General features: G+C 37.4%; 1 protein-coding gene across 2 annotated transcripts in view; it reads right to left on the bottom strand.

Moving 5' to 3' along the window:
• FAM120A (family with sequence similarity 120A) overlaps positions 1–25011 on the bottom strand; it is a 53126-nt gene that overhangs the window by 9658 nt on the left and 18457 nt on the right. The window contains exons 4-15 of one of the 2 annotated variants that reach the window (XM_032194414.1): positions 24052–24180; positions 23481–23577; positions 22304–22404; positions 21730–22013; positions 20238–20325; positions 17402–17626; positions 13887–14061; positions 8234–8483; positions 6755–6869; positions 2775–2984; positions 1620–1803; positions 501–638 (exon numbers count right to left, since the gene is read on the bottom strand). In XM_032194414.1, the coding sequence (XP_032050305.1) occupies positions 501–638; positions 1620–1803; positions 2775–2984; positions 6755–6869; positions 8234–8483; positions 13887–14061; positions 17402–17626; positions 20238–20325; positions 21730–22013; positions 22304–22404; positions 23481–23577; positions 24052–24180 (1996 nt within the window). The remainder of the gene's footprint in view (positions 1–500; positions 639–1619; positions 1804–2774; positions 2985–6754; positions 6870–8233; positions 8484–13886; positions 14062–17401; positions 17627–20237; positions 20326–21729; positions 22014–22303; positions 22405–23480; positions 23578–24051; positions 24181–25011) is intronic. The other variant, XM_032194415.1, reaches the window with a different exon arrangement.

Here is a 25011-nt window from a genome sequence, read left to right as displayed (position 1 = left end):
AGCAAAGCAATGGACACACAAATGTGTAAGTCAGTCTCACGCCTACGACCACACTGACACTGATGCCAGCAAGGAATGGGTTAGCAGTAACAGAAGTCAGTAACTTCCATACTGTGTTGTTTTACGAAAAGCTCAATTGTCCCCACATTTTAGGAAGTGACTGTTAATAGGTTCCAGCACAGTTCAGCTCATGATAGACTGCACCCTCACATTTGAAAGCGCAGGAGACAGAAGGGCTCGTTGCGTTTGCAGCTATTCTGTGCCCGAAGGAGGGTTTCTAGGCGTAAGAGGCTGGCACTGAGGGGTGCGCGGGGCCGGGACAGCCCGGGCAGCAGAGCGGAGAGCGCGGCCTCGCAGCAGCTGGGCCAGCTGCGGAGGGGGAGAGCCGAGATGGTTAGGGAGAGAGGGAAACTGGAGTCAGTAGGAAGCCTCAGACCAAACCGTAAAGTGAAGGAAGCTGTTGCCAGAAGCTCTAAGAAAAGGGTTTGGGGTATAATTACCGCCCTGAAACTTGCTAGTCCTGTTGCTGTCATTGCCAGAGAAGGCTCCGGAGTGTCCTGCCGCTGCCGCCACCCGGAAGGCCCGGTAAGCACCTGTGGCTACTGTTTCCCCATAAGGGCCTCCGAAGCCATAGACTCCTGTTAGACCCAGGGTAAAGAAAGACAGGGGAAAAGCTGTGAGGGGGGCAGGCATCCGGGAAGGCCCCTAGCAGAGCCGCTGCTGCCTCCTTCCTTCCTCCCAGTGCCAGCAGCGGGGTCCACGCTCCCGTGCACCGGCTAAGAGGTGCCTGGGCCCAGCCCAGGTCTACGCGGTGCCTCGGGGAGCCCCCGCCAAAGCCCTCCTGCTGCCTCGGCGAGCACGGGCTCCCTCATCCACAGGGTGCGGGCCTTCTGCTTGGGTTTGGAACAGCTAAACCAGCCTCCATGGCACAACGAGCACACAGGTGCTTGCAGCTACTTTTTGGCAATGAGCTTCAGTGGCTACAGTGGTGGCACCCCAAGAACGTCTTGCTCTGAATGGCCAGCATCGATACACCTACGGTCCTCTGCACCTGGGGAAATCATTCTAGAAACAGCCTGGAATGGTTTAACCAGTGCTCTCCAATATTTACACTCGAGGGTGCCAATGGTTAAATGACTGTAGCAAAATAGAGAGGGGTGGGAAGGAGGAAAGGTGGTCTTCAACTCTGAGAGTTAAACTGCGTCCATTCATTTAGGTACTCTTAGTATTTATGAACACAAATATTTCGAAGCAAAGTGCAGTTCATTTAAGAGCATTTTCATATTATCTGGTGTTGATATATTCTTTTTTTTTAAAAAATGTTTTTTTTTTTTTTTTGCTTTTTCATACAATAGCTGTAAAAACATTGTGGTCTGGCACAGCTACTAAAAATCCTTATGGAAATATGCAGCAATACAACACATTCCATGATGCCAGGCTACAGCTAATAAAAATAACAACAAAATGCAGTGATTGGCACAGGACAATACGTGCCAAACAGTTGTTTTTATGTATGTTTCCTATGAAATTGAACAAGCAAATCAGTTCAATTTGGGGAATGTGAAAAACAAGGTAATGCTTCATGCCCATGTGTTTTGCGCTGCTGCCCTGTCACTTACCAGCAAAGCCTCTCCCCCTGCCCTGAGGTGGTGGGACTGGCCCGAAGTGTCGAGGATACATAGAAGCTGGATAGAAAGGCATGGCAGGTGGAGGTGGGAAAGGGAGAGGATGGTTCTGCCTGGAGAAATTTAATCCTTCTAGGATGCTCTGACGCATCTTTTCAACCTTGGCTGCCTGCTCAGCCTATGAATAAAGAGAAGGTCAGAAACAGATGTTAGAATTCTGGTTTCAATTGTTCAATGCTATATTCACAGAACAAATTCAAAGAAAGCAAAAGAACAGAAGAGTATATAAGTACCACAAGGCTAGATAGTAAATTACAATAACTTATCTTGCACACCTACTAATAGCTCAACGATATACCACGTGTTCACAAGAAAATCCTTATTTATCAGTAGAGAGAGGGGAGTCTAAATACTGAAACAGTTTACAAGTTGAAAACACATACATTTTAAAAGTTGAAAGGGGGTTTCCAGAAATTAACTGAGAAACTGCAGTCTATAGTCTCCTGAAAACTTCATGCAGCCCTTTAAACTTTACGCAGAATCATCACTATAAACCCCGACTGCAAAACAAAATTTGTCTGGAGGCTAACAAGCCTGAGTGTGACCACAGCCACCATCAACATATAATGTAAAAGGAGCTTCCCTTGAGTCAAAAGCAGGAAGTAAGCTATTTTGTTAAAAGATTTCATACCTCCCAAACAGTTGGGAAAAAGAAGTTTTGGAAGTTTTGGTCACTCAGTAAACTAATAATTTTATCAGGTTCTGTTTTTACAGTTAGATAATAACTTCAAATGAACAAGGTATATCAAAAACCTAATTCAGTTGTATTTTATGATGACTGTAAGAAACGCGAAGAGATTTTGAGCTTAAGGACTGTAAGAATGACTTCACAGCCTTTAAAATAAATTGGAAATTTCCTTTCACTGTAAAACCATGGCAGCTCAGTCCTTTGTGACACACTTGCTAGCTCAACAACAGAGTTACAGAGTTAAGAGAGTAAATAGAGCTGACAAGTAACTATTAGCCATCCACTTTGTATATCCCTTTTAAGCAGAAAGATGATGTGCGCAGTAAATGACTGATAAAACACACCTAACATTTCTGAAAATCTAGCGTACAATATTCTGTCACACTTCTGCAGCTACACACCTGACCATCACAGAGGTCAATGAGCGGAACTTTCTCCCGGCTTGCTTTGATGAGCTTGGTCTGGAATAATTTTCCATCAAAATACATCCACGGACAGCAGTGCTCCCACGGAATTGGCTGCCCACAAGCATCGTTTGCAAAAAGTGCCATATCGACACCACTCATAAATAAAGCAGACAGCTGAATTCCTCGGGGATCGAGATTCTCAATCTGTTTAAAAAAAAAAAAACAGTTTATTTATTAAGATAATAACGTGATATGATTCAAAGTTATTCCAATATTTGCATTATTTTCAAAACTCTTGAAAACAGAGTGATTTTAGAAGGTTATCAGACTTTTCACATGTAATGGCCAGTTTGACTAGAAGAATCCATGGGAATCTATAACCTGTATACGCAAAATTGCAATACTCAGGAAGGCTGCTGTTCCCATCCATCCACTCTACAGGTGAGAAATAAAAATAAAAAGCTATTTTCTTAACAACACAGCATAAGAAATTATTTGAATTCAATTCATAATCAAGAAGCCAGTAAAAGCTCTAAATAAAATACAAATCTTGAATTTGTGGCATGTAGTGTCTAAAATACATCCGATGAATACTTTAGCTGCAGTAGTATCATTGATAAATATGCAGTACCATACAGTACAGTTTTTATTTTTATTTTTTTATTTTTTTTTCCCAACAATGGTGAGCCATATTAAAGCAAAGAAAAGCTTTAAAAGACATTTATAGGAATTCAGCAGTAGCAAATTTCATTTAAAAATCATTTCAAATAGTCTTGTGCTTCTGTGATTTTTTTTAAAGGAAAGTTTCAGGAATGAGCTCTATGTTAGCATTCAATTTTAATTCCTACATTCCTTTCCAATGCGTTTAATAATGGATTTTATAATAACTTGGTTCAAGATTTTGCTATGTTAGAATGTGTCTCCTATAAATGAAGTGACATTTTTATGAATACGACAACTGTATTTAGGATGCAGGATAGGTAAACAAAGGTAGAATTATATAGTGACTAACAGCTGATGGGGGGAAGCAAAAAGGATTTGCTTGCAGCAAATAGATTTTTAGCTTTAGAATAAGAAAATATCATCGCTGCTGTCCTCTAAAACACCTTTGAAAATACCATCCCCTTCTTGGGAACATTTTAAAGACCTTGGTATTAAATTTTAAAATTAAACTACATTACCTTCCTTATGCATAAGCAACCTTTAAGATCCAAAAGACTATCCAGATCGTTTTGCAGATATGCAGCTGGGTTCAAACTCAGCTGCTCTTTCTGTCTGACTTCAACAAAAAGAGAAGCAGCTGCTTCATATGAAGACAGTAACAACAGCGCATGAAACATTGCATCTTTCAGTTAACCAAGACATACATGTATTATGCAAATTATCCACATTACTCTTCATGTATGATTTAAAACTAATACTTGGAGAACAATTTCTATTAAACAAAAATATTGTATGCTATTCATACTTGCCTTGTCTCTGCCTTTCATTTTGTGTTGGAATTTTAAAAATATTTTATCTAGGAATTCCTTTCTTAGATCTCCAAGACCAACAGTTTTCACAGTGGGGTTTCCTCCTCTTTGCATCAAGTCTTTGATAACTCTTGTAGATAACTTTCCCAAAATCTCTGCCCCTGAATGTTATGTGTTTATTGTGCTGTGTTTTGAAAATAGATATTGAATACTACATTGCTGATACTCTGCTGTTTTTGATGCATCCAGCCTTGCCTACAAAACTGTCGTTAGAGTTTCCACTGATATCTACAGGTACAATTACTCCCCTTTAGGAGCTTGAGGTAGGTATCTTAAACCACGCTCTCACTGAGACTTTGAAAGGCTCTCCCCTCCTACTCTGCTACATCCAGTGTCTGTCACCTCAGATAAGACCATGTGTATGTCTTCTGAGCATACAGGATAACTCGCTGTCAGTTTGTTCCTTTGGCAGAAGTTTGCCACTGCTTCCCTGAAGACAAAGCACTGCTCCCCACACCATACTTAATACAATTGCTGTCGTCTTAGAGCCAGAACCTCTGAGATTCAGAAAGGCCCAGTAAGCACACAGGGCTTCCAGCACGAATGAGTTGAAAATCTACCTTGAAAGATGTTCCAGCAAACATCTGAATGATTCTCTTGACAGACGGCATTTACATTTAGCCTCTGTTCAAGGAATTCATGCTAATGAGCAATACTCAAAAATGTTGTTCTCAAGAGCCTAATATGCTTATAATGCATGTTACCAGCAATCCAGTCTCAAGTACTGAAGCAAACAAGTGGTCCTGCACAAACTCATCAGATGTTCATTGGAGCTGTCCTCCTATGTATTTCTTCATACCTCTTTCAACAGTGATAGAACAGCCAAATAAGTTTTTCCTGTTGGATTTTTTTTTTCATTCTTCAGAATATGGGAAAAGGAAGATGACTTAATTTTTCTGTTAACCCTGCCATTAAGATTGGTAACGTGAATTCACTAGTTGCTGCATGACAAGTTATAATAGATTGTGTAGTGTTTTCTTCCCCTGACACTTATTAGTATTTCTATGGCTAAGGTGTTGGGTTTCCACAAGCAGATTGATTTGGTTTATAGACTGAGAAATCCTTGCCAGGTTGCTACATGCAGGAATGCAAGCCAGACTCTGCTCATCACCCACAGAAGAGAAACAGTCACTTGCTGGCTTTAAAAATGCTCTTGCTGATTACGTTTTAATGGCAAAACGTTCCTCAGAAAAGCCTAATAGATGAAATCTGCATGAGCTTAATAATGGTTTCTTCTGTGAAGAGCAATGCTAGGACTGCTGCTTTTGTCTGTGCCCCTTTGCAGTGTGTACCTGCAAATATGAGTAACTAGAAAAATACGTACCCAGCTTCTCCTTGCCAATTTAACTAAGGACAGCATGTATCCAAGCGCAGCTGGGAGCAGAACGGATAACTAGACTTTCCTGACTTAAGCCCTATATATGAAAAAGACCATTCAAAATGACTTCAACAGAAGGTTACGTGATGAGGTGATCAGCATCTCCTCTCCGTTACTGTGTTGATCATGAAAGCAGACAGGAGATCAGATAGATCACTTCCAGTTGTCCATTCGTCATACATCCTAATACCTCCCAGTAATTCTAGTTATCAAATACACTACTTGATGCTATGTGGAAAACCATATCTATAATTATTTCCATTCAGAAACATGTTTGCTTCAAATGAAGGGCTAAATCCTACCATTTTATTCAGAGCAGAGATTTTTTTTTTTAAATTCTAAACAAATTTCTAAGAGCTAACAATGTAGGACCAAAGACCAAAGACCAAATTTAACTAAAAGGCTGGAAGAGGAAACTGCGCTGTGAGCATGTGAGGGCTGGATGGAGAAATCCCCTGGACTAAGAAGATGTTGCACAGACTGATAGGCATTCTGTATTTACAATAAGGACACTACACTAAACAACTTTACCTGTATTTACTTCATCTAATATTACAATATTACAAAAACTTTGATATCTTAATTTTTAAAACCCTTGAAATATTTTTCTACAATTCTGTACGTTTTCCTTTTATAATCCCGCATTTTAGCATTCAAGATTATGCAAGGCATTCTCCATTTCTTCTTCATTTAGCTGTAAAAACCATCTGAATGCTGAATCATGAAAAAATGGCCAAGTTTGTACATACACAATAGGAAAATGTCTCTTTTTAATGGAAGCATATTTGTTTTACAAATTCCAAAAGACAATTAATTAAACAGTGACAGAAGTTCTGTAATATAAGAACATGTTTAAAATTTTACTTATTTACTCAGTGAAAGAAACAGGACTGATTATCAATCTTTGCAACACTTAAAAATATGAAGATGACTATTGTGGAAAGTGTATGCAAACATGCAAGGCTTTTGGTGAGACAGGCATTTATGCATCACTTGTTATAGTTATCAATGTGCGTCAGCTAGAAATAAATCCTTAAGTTATGGAAATTATAGTTAAGAGCTACCTTGAGTTCCTGAAGCTGGTCAGGTTCATAGAGCTTTGGAGACAACGCTTGGGCAAGAAAAGCATCAAGTTCCTGGCGACGAAGTATACGAACCCCCGGCCACTGTACCATATACCTACAGAGGAAGCCAGTCATTAACCAATAGTTTCCTTTAGCAGATAAATCAAGTGGTCTTTTACTTGGTCAGAAGTCAGCAGAATGCAACAACAAAAACAGAAATATTTTTTGTTGTCTAGATTTCAATAGTTATAACAGCCAAAATGTTAAATAGATTTGAAGATTAAAGATCAAACCAAAGACAGAGTGGCTGTGAGTCACTTCTGCAATTCACAGCAGAATGACCTGCTTCCAAGTGATGAGGTAGAGGACAGGTCACTGAAATAGAATTTAAAACATAAGTGGCTTCTGATACACCTAAAAATAAAATAACGTTAAGATTATTGGTCTTAACAAAAAAAAACAAAAAACAAAAAACTAATGGTAAAAAGATTTTGTGAACATGGCTTCTAGATAACATGTTACTCAAAAATGACTCAGTGAATTTTATGCTCTCCACTTCAAACAAGTAGCCAATGAAACTTCATGTCTAAGTAAGCAACAATTTATATATGCCATATGTCACAGGAAAGAAACATACTATCCAAATGAATGAGTAGCTCTGCTTTAAGATACTATTTGTCTAATCTTTTGTATAGTTACTACTCTTTAAAAAGAAAAAGGATTTTTAGTGCTCAAAAGGCAAGGCATAATAGGGTAGAACTAAAGACAAGTTTACATTTATCACTCTCAGAAACGGCTTAAAAATTCTGTGCAACAAGCCAACCCTGCATTCTGCCAGATTTATAAGCTAGTCATACTGAAATAATCACACCTTCCCCATGAAAGTGAGCAACTTTCATTTCTAGTTCAATTTTCATTCTGAAAAAAATAAACATCTTGGACCTTGCAACTTTCTCTTTAGTAGTACACTTCAAGTGTTGGTTATCATCATCTCAACCAGATGAGCAACTCTCTCACACGGAACCTAAACACACCATAGGCAGACTATCATTCACATCCACTTTCAATCCCAATAAGCTGTTAAGCAGCTGTTCTCTGAGGAGCTTGCTATTTTGCTTTACAACTTCCCCAGCACAGCCTTTGAGACTCCAATTTTTTTTTCTTCACATTGAAGCCTTGAGTATAGTAAGGGTAAATTAATTCAAATGCTACAGTGGCCTCTTTGCAACACAAGATTTTTTTTCTCTTCCTTTCAGTTCTCCAGAGACTGAAGAAAGAAACCTTGAAGTATACAGCATGCTTTAAAGACTGCCAAAAGTGACGTTCTAAAAATGAAACAAATCCCTTGTCCCAGTGAAGTTGCAAATAGGAATTAACACTTTCTACACTCCGTTTAATACAAAGTTAAATATATCAGAGAGTTCATGCTGAACAGTAAAACCTTTCCTTCCTTCTGTTTTATTGCAAGGTAACACTGACCTTAGTACACAACAGAGCACCATAAGATGAGTGGGCACATTAGTTGGATTGAGCATTGCTGGTGTATCTGATCTCATACAGGCCAAAAATGCCCTCATTCTTCGGTTCTTGTCTTCCACTGCTTTTCCCAACCACAGCTTCTTCAGATTAGGACAGGTCCATTCCCTGAACGCAAGTGCTTCCACAAGCTCAGGGGTTTGTGGAGATTTTCCTTTGTAAGCAGCCCATTCCTTAATTATCACCGGTGAAACTATAACATGACAACAATTGAAAGAAAAAGAACTCAGAGTTAACAAGTATCACATGAAAACTTTCTACGCAAAAGACCGATTCCAAAAGTATCACTTTGAGACTGTGATATGTCCTGGTCACACTGCTGTATTGGCAAGTCAAATTCTGCGTGGACCATCCTTTAGTTACCGTCACTTACGGAACAAGTGCATGCAGCCAAGTGTACACTAGGAATGTTACAATAATTATTTCCAAATTGATATGCAATACTTCCCTCTAAAGTATCTGCATCATTTATCAAAAACCTAGAGCAATACAATAAAATCAATACATATATACAAATATTTTTCTAGATGTGGTCTTTTAAGAACAATATGACCTTAGTGATTTTATTTAAATCAGATTTAAAGCTTATGTCATATTTCTTCATAGTTGTTCAAATACTGCAATGGAATTAGATCTCAAATATGGATTTATATGCTGCTGATTTTTTTAAATAAACATTTTTACAAAATTTGCACATGCCTTTCAATTTACAGCACTGCTTTTTATGAAGAGGTTAGTATTTTTTGTCTGCTACGCTGTCTTTCACCTGTGAAAACTGTGTTCAACTCCATATTGCTGCTAAAGCCCCTCCCTTCTTTATGTTTGACGGCAACTAAAACAGAACACAATTTAAAAAAAAAAAAAAAGTCAAGACTGAGAAATGATACCTTTGGCCTTGGAGCGACCCCAAGTTTAATGCAGCTCAAAATTTGTTTGCACCCTTCTTAACTCAGAGCCCAGTTATGCAGTGTGGAAAGACTCAAGGAGCTTGTTAGTGAAGCTTCAGGTTACAGCCCAGAGAGATTCCTCCGCTAGCAAAGCGGCGCAGGAGAACAGACCTGCTCTTTCTGCTGGAAGCCTTTCAGTTAGGGATTGAGAGGAGAGTGCCGCTGGTGCCAGAAGAGCTCTCACAGCTACAAAGTCTCCTTCAGCAATCAGACATCAGCTTTGCAAATGATTTCATAATCAGAGGCCATGATCTGGATTAAAGAAGAAGCTCCAGAATACCCTAAAGCACCCTCTCGTGCTTTTCTGGACTAAAACTACTCTAGCAGCATAGCTACGTTTTATAGACCTCAGGCTAAGTTTTACAAAGATAACACGCAGCAATGAAAATAAATATTCTGATATATTTAGTCGGTAGCCTCACGACAAAATCATGTTCTATTTTGGTTGCTCCCAGTTTTTATGTGCCGCTCAGCTATTTAAGATGGGCTTTAACAGCCAGCAGAGCTACTCTGTTATTTGTGCAGGGTGTATCACGCTGGTGTTCACTTCTTGTTTAGGCCTGGGATGGTAAATGTGGACACATGAAAGGACGGATTTTACAAAGGCTTTCGAATACTAGTTTAATTGCTGTAGGTCTCGGAAGCAAGAGGTACTTTTGGACCAAAACCTCTTAGCTCTCCCAGCAAATGGCTAGGGAAAACAGTGAGGCTACTATGCAGGACAGCTTAATCTGTTCAGCAGTGAAAAAGCTGAACTGTTGACAACTGACATAAACCAGTTATTTGTGTTTTGGAGTTCTTCTCTTCTTCCTTTCAACCTCCTTTTGACAACAGAGACAATACTCCCGGCTACACTTAGTTTCTCAGTTTGGATGCCCCTCCAGAGGGGACTAGATGCAAATTTTGTGAGCACACATCTAAGCACCCTCTGAAGACCACCCCTCCAGCTTTCACCACTCCTCTAACAGCAGACACCAGCAAGGAGACAGAGCTCTACAGAAAACAAATGTTCTGTAAAAACAGAGCAAAACCCTTCGTTTTCCCTCAAAAGGTACCTTCCTCAGTAATACAATACCTGCTGAGGTTATGCTGGAGACTCACCCTGGTTTCAAAATTACACAAAGTAATGGTTATTTTGGGAAAGAAAAAATTCTTCTTAGAGAGTGGTTTAATACGAAGGGCAGTCTAGTGGACTAGCAAACATTCCCCCCCGAATGATGGAAAGGAGGAATTACAGCTGTATCAAGTCAAAAAGTAACTGCAGTACTGTTCACTCAAATTAAGCCTTTAACGTAACAGATGAATCTAGGACTTGTCCATATCTATTTCTCCAGGGCCTTTCTTACACATTTGACAACTCTGTACCGGGACTGCTGCCAAAAATGCCATCTTCCTCAACTGCTGAGTATCTCTGTCCTCAGAGGAACGCTTTGTGTTTTCTTTCCAGGACTTCCACTTGGAGATAAGAAATGTCTCCCCTCAAGACTGCATTAGCTACAACAAACACTCAGGATCAGAGGATGTTCAGTCACAACACCACAGAGCTAATTATGCTGTTTTTTGTACTACACTTCCTCCTGCTGCTGATCAGTAGATCTGACTACTCACAGTAGCCCAAGTAACTGCACTGCGCACTGATGTCTACTTTAACCATCACCCTTTGGACACTGATGGCCAGTCCAAGAGCAAAAAAAGTCAGCACCAACCCGCACTAAGCTAACTAGCTTGATAAACTCCTGTAAATGCTGTTACAGACTTAAGCCATTAGCAGCAGCATCCTGCATGCTCCAGCTGTTAGAGCCCTCGCTGCTACCTGTGACTCAGATTTTTCTGGTATTCTCTTTGCATTTTTTCCATGAACTGAACACGAGGTGTGAGGTACCCACCATCATCAGAAAATGAGCTAGCTAATGAAGATTAATCAAGACTCTTCTAACCTTGTCATCTTCACTGACAGTACAGCTTGAGCTACGCATGTCTGATTTTGCAAAAGGGCTATTGCCCAAGATACGGCTTTCGTTTTGGCAGAAACAGTGTCAGCTGAATACATCCTTGATGGAGAACAGTACATCACAAGATGGCTAGGCTTAAAATAACAAACCCTCGGATCCAACCAGGAGTTATGACAGCTTGTACAAGTGTGCATTTTTGCAGAGTGGAAAGGGCAGATGGTTTCATCTACACACATATTTATTAGAACCAGGGAAATAACCCATTTCAGAGCTTGTAAAGAAGAGCAAGTCAGACATTTTGACTGTATCCCCTCACAAGGAAGGGGAGCACAGCCAACGCTGTACACTTGGCAGTAAAAGCACAATGAAGAACTTTGCAATTCAGCTTTTCATGTCCTCTGGGAGCAGACATGAGGACATGTATAGCAAAGGCATTACTTAGCAGGCAATTATTACTGAAAAACTTCACTGACTACCTCTCCCAGCAGACCTGTTGTTTTTAATTGACTTTTCAACTACAGAAAAATAATGATTTAAAAGACAGAAAGAAGTCCATTTTAAGAAAGATCCATTATCTTACTGCCTATAAATTTAGTAATAATACTGACATATCAAATTTATTATGTACTTTTCACAGCTTGCTATAACCCTCACACACAATATACTTGCAAATTACTCACACACAATTATTATATTGCCAGTGTAATGGTTTGTACAACAAAGATGACAGAATTTTAGATGTATTAGTAGAATCATCAATTCTCCACATAAACCTAAGGACAGTATACATGCCTTTAGAAATTAATTTCTTAATTCTTTTGATTTTTTCTGCTAATTACTGTTTCATACTTATTTTTTGGAGAGCAGTGATAAACATTAAGGCAGTAAAGGGGAATCACCACTGTCAGATCATTATAGCTTGTGTTGTAGTCCTCACAGAAGTTAGTAGCAGCTAACGAGTGTGACAAATCGATTTGAGAAATCTGCTCTTGCCATTTGAGATGCTATTCTCCCCCTCTATCTGGCACAGGCTACCTAATTCTTGCTACTCTGTAATAGAGACGACCAAAAGAAATGTATTCATGTAACCTAGCCCTTTCAAGCCACAAGCATGCATCTTAGCTCAAATCTATCTTTACTAGCAATTGTAGCTTTGCAGCGAAGTGCTAATCTTTGGGCAGATGTTCCAATTTTTGTTTTCTTAAGAGCATGGCCAGTCCTAAGACAGAAGTAGGTCAGGTAGCTGAATGTGTCCTGCAGCAAGATTTGCTGGAGCTCCTGTAACTACACCAAGTCAGCAGTAGTGTTCTTAGCCTCCACTGACAATAAACCTCTGAAAAGCAGCATAAATGAAGAGAAAATAGAGATCATACATGTATTCCAGCTGTCTAGTGAGAACATTCTAGGCTTACAAGATGAAAACATTCTGAAACCTTCAGCAGTTAGCTATTTCACCACTCCAAATACTGTAGTACACTTAAGGACAAATGTCTAATGAGGTCAAATGAATACCACAAATAACTTCATTATTTTAATCCTGAAATGACCTCATAACCTGAAATACTATTATGTTGTTTGAGTTTAAAGGGTTAAGTTTTTGACAATGTGTCGCAAGACATTACTCAAACAGGGTAAATATTAATTCCACGAAATAATGTAGATTAACAGTTTTTCAAACATTGTAATATTATAATCTTCCTTATGAATGTACAAAAACATCTAACAATTAAAAATGAAGGGAATGAACATGAAGTTTACTATTGATTCTTTGTTTTTTGCTCTTTTACACATGAAGGCTGAATAATGCTTTCCTACGTTCTAAGTATCCGCTTCTTAAATTTAGCCTAGTGACAGCAGCCTAGATATAAATACTTCTGCTGCTGCCATCCACTTAATGTTTCAGCATTACTTTAACCTTTATAAGATGCTACTGTAAAGTTCATTCAATCATACCCTTGTATGCATTTCATTACAAGTAAAACAATGCAGAATGAGGAGGGTGAATTTTCTGGAATAAAAGTAATTCCTGGAAGCAGAAAACTTAAAAAGTTAACTTCCAGATTAATATGAGATTAACATTGATCCTTCTGACTGAATTAGCCATAAGATCTTCTGACAAGTCTGCTCACAGAAGTTTAGTCTTCCTTTAGTTGCATTACATCTGATTTCTGCAAATTTCAAACCAAGTTTTTATTCCAACACCTGAAAGTTACTAAATGGACTTGCAAAATTCACTGAAGTACATTTAATTATACATTTGGGAGAACAGAGGGGAAGACAGGGAAAGTTAACATATGCATGTCTCGTCCTCAAGGGGAAAAAAAGCACACGAATTTGCATGCATATGCTCAGAATACAAGTTTCCTTTAATCAAGTTCTGCCATATACTTTGAAAACTACATCAAAATATGACAATGCTTGCTGCAAGCCTGACAGCAGCTTAAGCATATACTTTAAAAAATAAACCCCAGAACTTACTTAGAAAGGGTAGCATTTCAAGTGCTTAAACTACTACAAGAAATAACATTTCAAAGTAAGAACATCTTTTTGTATTATCCATGGATCGAGTAAGTCATAAATTCCTCCAGCTCTAGTCACATTCATGAAATCTTAGCAATTATTCTCATTCAAATCATAGTACAAATGAAAACATGGTAAAAGAGAAGAGAAATAAAGACTGGATTCTACAGTACATACATTCTGGTGGAAGTCTGTTCTTTCTAAAAGCGAGTCTTTCAGTTTTCTTTCTGCTTTCTGCCAAACTAAACAGGACTCCGTAAACATACTGACGAACTGGCCTATAAAGCAGAGCAGCAGGAGGCAGGTCTTTGTTGGCTTCATCTTCTATAGAAACAGCAATTTTGATTTCACCCTTTTGTGTGAAAGAAAGCAGAAAAACACAACATGTTAAAGTGAACAGAAAGTATTTAGGTATGCTCAATAACTCAATCTAGCTCTAAAATGAATCTCATCTAGTCAAGAAAAATGTGATTCAGCAATAATGTTGATCTTACATACGAGAAGGTAACACCAGAGGAGGATTACCCTACTACAATCTGCTTGCTTTCCTCCAGTAGTTCTCTAGGATCTGATTATTCCTATCACTTTCCTATTCCTCTTCTCCATCACACAACTTTGTGCGTGTATGTGTGTCTGTCTGTCTGTGTCTGTATTACCTGTGTCTGTCTAATTACTGATCTTTCCATACAGATATTTCTAGGAGAAAAACAGTATATACGACAATATAGCAATGTGCGTATAGAATTAAAAGACATGCAAAGCACATTTGAAGAATAAATACTAAATCTAGACTGCAGATAGTTATTTAAAAAAATATTCATGCTGTCTAAAAACACCAGCCTGACTTTATGATGCAAGGGTTTGAAACGGTGCTGGGGACTCACTCTAAAAAACAACATTATGAGAAGACCTGGACAAAAAAACTAACTGGGAATTATGCAAGTACTGTTTCAAATGTGAGTAAATAAAGCTTTAGCATTTTATACTTTATAAAAAAAAAAAAAAAAAAGGCATGAAAGAACCTTCTGATATTCTCTCTCAAAATATCAGCAACATTCTATATTTTTTGTATCTGTGCATTCAATCATTTTAAGATTTTCTGGGAAAGCTACTCATATTCCTATTTAAAAAGGTGCTGAGAACCACCAAACTTTTTAAGGTTTACTCAACTTTCTCATTTTTTTTCCTGACAGTGACCTCAACAAAAATTTCCCTGCGAATAAACCTTGCCCATTTCCAGAGATGCATCTCACATATTAAATGCTACTTTCTAAAAGGGCTTTTCCTTAAATTTTTAAAATGCCACTAACTTATCCTTTCTATGTAGTACAAAAATAAAAACCTGTAACATAATTCATGAAGTTTAACTCCTTATCAAGTAAAAGCAACCTGCAGAAGAGCCCTGTCTATCAGTTGTTTCTTTTTTAATTTTATTTTACTGTATCAGATTTTTTTTAAGCAAATTAAGCTAAATCATCCTATGTAAGGAGAACACAGATTTAGAAAAAGATTTGAGGAAGCCACACTGATTACATTTCCAGTTAAACTCTCCACTACAGAGTAAGATACAGGGAAATGGTACAGCATCCTATATGCTCAAAAGCCTTTGCAATCAACACAAACCAGATTAAAAGGCAGAAACTGGTGGAAGCTGTATACAGCTGTAAATGTATAACTACATAAAAGTTACTTGTTGGCTTCACACCCTAAAAATATGTTATGTCAGCAATATTAGGTATTTTTAGATATTATATGGCTAAAGTATTACACAAAAATTAGTTTTTCTTGTGCGCATGTACAATTAACGTTTTGACCTTTTTATTTTGGAAATTAGATCATTATGGTTTATACTCCACAAAGTGACAGTAAGTGATGGCACAGAGCACAATGCCTCACTTTACTAAATACTGCCAATTCCATCTCCTCTCATCTAAGATCAGACTCCGCAATTTCAGTACAGGATACTATTTCTAAATTATTTAAGTAACTGCAGTGTAGAAATTTATCAGGGAAACCTGATATAGCTGAGATTTCTGAAACCAGGTAGAAGACTGTTCATTTGCAACTCAAGATAAATCCACCATTGCAGAAGCAGGCAAGAACTTTCATCCCTAGAAAAGGAATAAATTAACTCCCCTTTCATTTTCCCCTTGTATTTAGGGGAAAACAGAAGATTTTATGAATCAGTGGCAAGACTAACAAAAAAAACAAACAGGGGCGTTTAATTCCTTCGCTGCATTGCACCCCACAGCCTTTATATTCAACACTGACAAGAAGCAAGCATACTTTTGCTACTTGAATTATAAAAATGTTTTAAACTGTCCCAGTAGTGAATACAGTAGGTGACACCTTGGAGTGATTACGTTACAATATAGCTAGGTTAATTCAGTCAACACTAAGCTAGGTATAAAGAACATCTGAAAGATTTGTCTCTGTATGTAACAGCAACAAAATCTGGGGCATTTTTGTGTACCAATTAAGTATCAAGTAGTATTTAAGTGTATAAAGAATATATGATTATGCAAACTAAGAAACAGATGGTTTCAATGGCATCAATGGTCTTCATAGGCCTTTTGTTTCCTCTCCACTTTCGTTTGGTAAACGCGGTAAGTACAAGAACGTGACAGCTATACAAAATACGGTGCAATAAACACGTGGGATTTAGGAACTCCAAACCCTGATGCAGAAAAGTCTATTTTTAAGCATTTCAAATCCCAGCCTATTGTCCTTATCATCCTGAAATGGATTTTTAAGACTAATACAAATGACCAGGAACGTGGACAACACCATTTTGCTACATGCTGTACAAATATGTACACTGAATGGGCTTGATGAACAAAAACCAGCACCAAGTGTTTTGAAGACTTCAGTGGACAAGAATTAGTTGTCTAGCTCTGGGATGCATATGTTTGCACTTAGAAAGAACAATGAAGCGTGAATTCATGTCTTTTGAAACTTGATTAAATTGAGCACAGTGCAGGAACACCACTGCTTACTTCTGCAAGAAGCTCACGCACTGCTTTTCAAGCTGTCCTTACGTGGCTATTGAGGTAGATCTGATTATTTTGTTTTTTTAACTAAAGATAGAGCAGAAAGTGGCCTATGCTGTGTGAAAATGCTTGTAGCTTCCCTGGCACATTAAGGCTAGCGCATAAAACAAGCAAATCAATGGCCAAAATTCATATCATCATCAAGTTCATCTATAATTGCATTTCATGATTCTATAAGAGGTATTTCTTATAGCTCCTATGTTTCTGTCAGGGGTAGCTACCAGGGATGGGAGGGATCAAATTGTGAGGGAAAATAATCTAAGTATTTTTTTGAACACTTAAAACAGAAGACTTGGCAGAGACACCACAGTACACATGCTGGAGTTTTTAGATGAAAACAGGCAAATTAAGTATTTTATATATCTGTGTGTAGATATATATAAACAAAATATTCAGAAAAATTAGCTATTTTTTAAGTAAACACTTCTAATAGCAGTCAACTCATATTTACTGGAACAATATACCAGCCCAGATCAGTGGTTAGAAAGCAGGAGGAAATAAACTGCTGGAAGCACTAAGAATGGACCAAAACTCAAAACATCAGAAAGGATGTAAAATTATGATATTCTTGTCCAGAAACGTAAGTGCAATCACCTTTACAAAAATGATTTTTTTATAGCACGTAATTGTAAAATGTCATACCTTGGTTAGGACATGAAAGATGTAGGGATACATTAACCCCTTCTTGTGCCTGTGTTCTGCCACTCTTAATACTTCAGGTGCTACTGGAGGTAATGGAGGAGTAGTAATATCCATGTGGTTTCTGGTGGGCATTGACAACAGGCATGGGATTTGTGGATTACTGGTTTGATTCCCTTTGACATCAGCTGCCTGACTTCCTGAAGAAGCACTAGAGGAACCTTCTGCCTACAACAGAACATACAAAATAAAGTGCTTTTGGAAGTGTACAGAAACATACCAGACGATCAGCCAAGAGGAACTGCAATTTCCTTCTTCACTCACAGTGAAAATAGTAAATCTTCACGTCATGATGTGTCAGTAAGCAGAATATACTACCCAACATCGACTAAAAGATTTTCAGAGAAGGTAAACTTACAGCCATTGCTTGCTAGCAGAAGACAATTACTGAAAAGGTATTATGTTAAAGCTTCAACTTATTAACAGCAACAAGTAATTATTATTTTCTTTTTTAATTGCACAATACAAAAGAGTGAATGACGACCTCTTAATGAAATGTGGATGACCTCATAATGATTTCCAAAATTCTACCCAACTACATGTTTTAACTGACACAAAGACTGTCATATATATTTAGACTTTCATTAACACAACCCTCCACTGTATTTCTAAATGAAGCAGGAAAGACTACATAGTGCAATTTAAATGCATTAAAAATATAGTGTCTGAACTCAAAAGCCTTAAGTGTTATTTTTTTTTAAACATAAAATTACTCTGAGAAGAAGAATGTAAGAGAAAATGGTAACATTTTCTGACTGCAAGATTAAAATGGCATTTAGTTCCACTTCTTGAAATTTAGTTCACAGGCTTAGAGCAAAAACATGACACATAAAAACGTACTGTAAACCTACCAGTGAATAAGCCTTTTGTAAGCATTTGTGTTATAGCTTTCACAGATACTACCAAAAAAAAAGGGTTCTTTCCTAAAAATCCTTGCCTACAAAACTGAATTTAAAGTCAGTAATGTTGGAACATAAAGAGAAGTTTACAAGACTGCCCATTACTAGGGACACATAGGGAGGAAGACAAAAAAAAAACAAAAACCAAATCTGAAATATACGAATGTTTTCTTCATTTGCACTACCCAGGTTCTTCCTGAATCTTTTACAGTGGTATTCAAACACCTAAACCGAGGAACTACTGCAGTAAAGTATTATTTATTTATTTTTTAGTACTATGCAGTCATGCAAGTGAGATGAGCACACCTTTGTCACATATAATCCCACACTACACAACTCCAAGGCAGGAATTTTGATAGGCAAGTCAACAGGGTAAGAAGTGCCGATTGGTGCTGTCTGATCTATGCTAGGTTTTCAGCACTTCAAATTACCTGAGAAAATCGCGTAGCTCATTTCAAAGTTGAAACCTTTAGGAAATATTTCTTCTAATTGTTTTATATAAGCCTCTTCAGGAAGTAAGTGAATCTACAAAACGTACTCATACTTCTCCCTGTTGTGCTCAAGAGATACAACTGTCTTCTGCTAAGGAAGGCTAAAGAAGTGGCTTGACATTCAAAAATAACAGTATGCACGTAGAACTCAAAGCATTTACACCTTAAACTGGATGCACTCGAGCTGTACTGCAGGCATGCATCTCCTGCAAAGTTTAATCACTGCTTATACAGCTCTAATTCTGCATGTCCCAGGACAGGCAGGCAGGGGTGCACTGCAGCATGTCCCACCCGCCTGTGACCCAGCTGCAGGGGAAGCATCACCACCACTGGCTCCCCTGGGAGGGCATGGGGCTGTGCAGCACACACAGGGCTTCACACATGGCCAATAGTACAGACAAGAAAGGAATGCAATAGGTCACATTAGCATTTGCATACGGTGACTAATCCACAGGCAGATACAGTTATCATGCGGGGCGTAGTCTGCAAAAATAATAACCACTGATGGATGAAATCATCAGCATGATATTTTAAGCACCAAGCCAAAGTTTACTGGAATTTCTATGCCAAAGGTACAGGGAAAATGTTCTTCTGTTTTTCTGCAGCATAAGTAACTCATGATTTTATTTTTTTTTTTTTGACAAAAGACTAATAGCTAGCTCCATCATGAAAATGCTGAGGTATCACATGCAAATGATTCAAACACTAAACATGGTTCACACTCGGAAAACGGACTGTCATGCTCTTAATTTGACAATGGTTTTATATCTTCAAGAAATTTAATAGGATAACGTTAAGTCTTTAACAAGGGCTTAATTATTCCATCCTTACTTAGTAAGGTAGCAATACATTGTAGCTGTTCCCATGGAGCTACCTGAATATGTATTATGTGAAAATCATACCAAGTGGTTGTGAAGGACTTTTCCTCCTCAGCTGAGCTTTAATACACCTATAACAGTCCGTGGCTAATGCTGCAATGTTGCATTAGAGCTGTTCTCACTACACTGTAGCTTACATGACATGGATCCTGTACCCATGGACTGTGTCCCATGCAGAATCCTTAGTAAAAAAATAAAAATAATGCACTGCTGTAGATGTGGGTAGCAATATACATGGATGAGACTGTTAGCTAAGGGGTAAATATGTTTCTCTTTTTTATCTAGCATTTTCTAAAACAGCCTATTTAATTTTTATTTTTATGCCTATTCTACAATATTCATTGGAAATCTTACTATATTTTAAAGACACTGCTTTGAAATTCACAAAAAAAGTGTAAAAATTTATGTTAAATCCCACAGATCAATTTTGAAAATTCTACTCACAAGTTTGCTATAAAGATTTAGCACAAAATAATACACTGCAATTAACGTTTGAAACTTAACAAATTACCTTTGTTTGGTCTCCCAGGTCTCCACGTGTTTGACTTTCTGACTGGGTTCCTGTTTTTTCCCAGCCTATTTTGTTCCCACTGACATGGCTGAAGGACAACATAAAAAACATAGTATTAAAGTGCTGCTTAAGGTATGATGTGATAAATCCTCACCAACTGTTAATGGGTCTACTGGTCAGAGAGGACTTCAGGGGATTCTATGTATTAGAAATGTTAATTTGTAGGAGTCTTGAAGACTTAGATAACCATGTTTATTCATTAATACTATGTCAATATTTAGATCATATTTAAAAGCTATAAGGAATCCTTTACAATGACTAAATAATGTTCATGCAAGAAAAATTCTCGATTGAGCTTTAAATATTTGTCACTATGCCAATTTCTCTCAGATAGATGAAGACTACTTCTACAAACAGCAAAGCTATCTAAACTTCCGTTTCTAAATTAATTCAAAACTTACTGCATACAATGCAATAGACAGTCAGATGAAAAAAACGAATACTTTAATATGATATATTATAAATTATATATTATGATATATAAAATAGACTGCATCAGAAGAACAAGTCCAAGCTACCATGCATAACTGCAGATACACTCAGAGTTTAATATGATGTAGAAGCGTATTTCGTAGAATCACAGAATACTTCGGGTTAGAAAAGATCTCTAAGCTCATCTAGTTCAACCTTTATTTATACTATTACACACAAATTCAAACTTCTAGAAGCAATCACAGGCCTTCTAAAGACACAGGTTTTGATTCTCACATCGTAATCCACTACTCCTAACAAGATGAAGGTAAACACAAACCGCCACCGTTCAAATTTCCTTTTTGTAGGTCAGTAAGCAGTAATTACAAGGAAGTCTGCACAACTTTATTGCCAAGGACAGACATATGATCTACTGGAAGTCAGAAATACTTCTGCAGTAAACAAGGCACATTAGTAGAAGAGAACAAGAAAAATTTCACTGCACCTTTGTTCTATACATAGCCTGTCAATGAGGGCTCTTAGGTCACTGCCTTAAATTTTAAGTTTCTGATGTCCACATCAAGTTTCTCTGCTAAACCACATTATCCCAAAATTTTACAAGCACAAACACTACAAATTCAGTGAAGTTTCATAGTTTTTAGCTACTGAAGTGTTACTGAGTTGTACTTTGATGTAGGAATATTTCCTTTATACAAAAAAAAGAACAGGAAGGTTTTATGACATTTACCAAAATCTCACTCTTTCCTTCTTTCAATAAAGCATAAGGGCAGAAGTGGAAAAATATCCAATATTATTTGGTTTTGGATTTCTGCTCATTAAGAAACAAGGCGACTAGAGTGAACCATGAATATATTTGCAGTCAGTGACCCAAGACTATTTTGTGTAGGTCTATCATATCACTAATAAGCAGATTTCTTTACTTTCAGGATACTAAATGATTATGAAAATAAATTTATTTTAGGAGAAGCTGAGTAAGAAAGCATCCTCATGAAAAACTTACTTCACTGCACCTCCATTGCCTTCATCATTGTCAGAGGAGGATGATGTAGAAGAGGCAGGAAAATAGGTTGAATCCACATGGTTAGGGCTCCCACTCTGAGCTGGATTTATTGGAGAAGATCGTTCATACAATGGTGTATGTTTTCCTTCATGAGGAATGTTACTGTAGTTGTTCTGCTCAGAAAGACTTTTTCCACCTGTTTCCAAGGTGATGGCTGGCTCAGAGAGACTGTATGGGTATGGACCCTGACCTTGGGCACCACCCTGATTGGACATCTGCTGGGCCTAAAATCAAGCAATCTTTCTTAAATGAAGGTAACAAAACGACTTTTCTTTTAAAACTGAATATATTATTTAACCAAGCGGCACATTTCAGCTGTACACATTAAATCTCAGCTGTCACAGACATTCACAAAAATTGCTCTACCAGAGTCTACAGCATCTTTATAGCTCCAGAGTAAAATGCAGTCAGTGAACGCCCATACTAAAAGTTGCATATACCTTTCCCACCTAGATTCTAATTCAAGAAGCACAGTAGGTTTCTCCCAAGGAGAAGGAAGGAGGGCTACACTTACCACAGGTTTTGCTTGTAGTGAGGTCTGTGGAATGTTAAGTATCTGAGAAGGAACATATGGTGGCACTATCCCAGGCATTCCAAACTGATTTGGTCTGGCTGCTGCATTGCAAGTGGGAAGGAGGGGAAATAGAAAACCACTTATGAAAAATGCTCACTATTTATTTGACACAAATTTTACCTTTTTTATCCTTTTGCTTCTATGGTTTATCTTTTCTTGTTCTGTTAGCGTTACTGTTTTCCAGTATGCCTTAAGTTAGTTTTATTCATTTTTGCCTTTTAATAAAAATAGCTTGTGAAGTCTATTTTACTTGCCTCACCTTTTCTCAATTGTTTTTCTCTCATTGCCGTACACTTCTATTCTACCTGGGAATCAAAGGAAACTTAAAAGAAAAAAGCCCAAGAGAGGTGATAAGCAAGAAGCTGACAAAAACGATGTCACAGAGACACACAGTGCTAGCACTTTCTATCATTTGAGTATCTGACTTAGAGTAGACTTAAAAATCTTTTTGTTGTAGCTCTTGGAACGAAAAACAAACGAACAAAAACCAATTAAATAAAAAGAATAAAAAATATATTAGCATACCAGTATGGTAACTGAAAGTCATTGGAAAATTTCAGCTCAAGTTACGTTTCAGTGTTAGAAATGAGGGACATGTATTAGGTGCTATGATCATATGATTAGTTTGTACATCTTGTGAGTAATCTGCAACACCAGATCAATTAGTGGCTGCAATTTAAGCACGTATGTTATAACATCAGAAAAATCAAAGACCATGAAAAGAGTTCTAAAATACATCAGGTAAATCAAGCAAGAAGTAAGAATGTTTTGTGGAAAAGAAGCTGTCTTCATGACTAGAACCAGACACAGCTTTCACTCGTTTTCAGCACTATACTCACAAGCAACATAATGCTTAGAACTGATTCAGCAATAGCTAAGAGGAAAATCAGTCCACATTACTATTCTCCTTTTGGGGAAAGAACACAGCCCCTGTGAATACTCTGTGAACTTTGTGAAAAATCTTTTTTGGAAGCATGGTATTCAAGTGTTAATTGCCAGAGAATAAATATGTTTTAAAAGACCTCGTTAATAATAATTTAGGGTTATTAAAATAATAAGTTAGGGTTATGCCGGGTTTTGTTTAAACTTAAGAGTCTTTTATTTTTTAATTACTTACCTAGGTAATGTGGTGGATGAAATGGCATAGGTTTATTAGTTGCTGAATAATAAGCAACTGCTCTCTTAAATCGAGTAACTTTGTCATCTGTTCTAGACTAAAATAAATAAATAAAAGAAATATCCATCAGGATCAAATCCAGGCATGTCATCTATACGTCAGCACAGCACTGCAGAGCAGTTAACTTATAGCACATACAGTATTAACACCCATGGAGCCATGAGGACTATACCTCCACACCCTCACAAGGAACATCATGTCAACCCCTGCAAGGATAAAGCTTTAAAATTATCCTCATGTACCACTGATTCTCAATGACAGTACACAAAGTTAGACTACAAAACCCCTGTGGTTATCACAAATTTAACTTTAAAGCACTGAGAATAAGTGCAGCATTTCTGCTTTCCAAAAGACTGGAAAATTACACTAGGGTACCTACGACACTGCATATACCAACAGATTCCTATATCAACTGATACAAAGCACTACTTTTATTGAATGCAATTCTTCAACACAAGTCTAGAGCACAAATGCACAACTGTTTAAAAAAATATTTTTTTCCATACTTTACCTGTGAATGCTGAAAAACATCTTTTGCTATGGCATCCAAATCAGTGGTGTCCTGAATGTTACGGACGTAGTCAGCTACGGCTTTGATTACTACGTCACAAGGTGGTAAAACTAACTGGTGAGCACGTACCTGTGAAAACACACACATACGTTACTCAGAGATAACAGGGCAGTCCAAGATACTTCAGTTACACTGCAAAGAATTAACACAATTGTTTATTGAAAATATATTCAACAAATTCTATGTTGACAGATTTAAGGATCTAAATATTTTTGGGATTTTCACCTTGTTTTCAGAACTTCATTTTAAGCAATGACTCGTATTTTTCATCTACAGTACATATATGTATGTATGCACGTACGTATGTATGGGAAACCTCACCTCTGTGTAAACATTTGTTGATTAAGTGAAGTATCTGGTCCAACAACAAACACGGTCAATGACGCTAATTATTTTACTGCTTTCCAGTTAGACACCTCCACATTAGATAAAGGATTTTCTAGAAGATACATCCATTTGGTATATATGCCAGATTTTTTTTTTATTAATATTTTTATTTTTTTTATTAATATTTTTATTTTTTTTTATATATTGACACAGTTTATATTCTGAATGTAAAGTGGTGTCAGAATTACTGAAAGAGATCCAATGGGGACAGAAAGATCTCTGTGCACAAGAAACAGAAACACAGGGGAAGATTTGAAAAACAAACACAGAAAATGAATATCTCAAAGAAACTTACTCTCAAGATCCTACAGGTTTTGGTCTGCAAATTATTATTTGAAGATAATGCATAGTTAAATAACTAGTGTTTTCAAACTCTGCATATTTCATTATAGTATGCTATATTCACACACCTTCATATTATAAGGAGCATTTTAGGCAAGAAAATATTGTTTATTTCTTTCATATTATACAAAAAGAGGTATAAATTTCTCTCATTACTATGTGAGCATATTT

The sequence above is a fragment of the Aythya fuligula genome, chromosome 10 (genome assembly GCF_009819795.1).
Source record: "Aythya fuligula isolate bAytFul2 chromosome 10, bAytFul2.pri, whole genome shotgun sequence".
Classification (NCBI taxonomy): domain Eukaryota; kingdom Metazoa; phylum Chordata; class Aves; order Anseriformes; family Anatidae; genus Aythya; species Aythya fuligula.
Note: the sequence above shows the minus strand (reverse complement) of the source record. Positions and strands in the feature narration are given on the sequence as shown.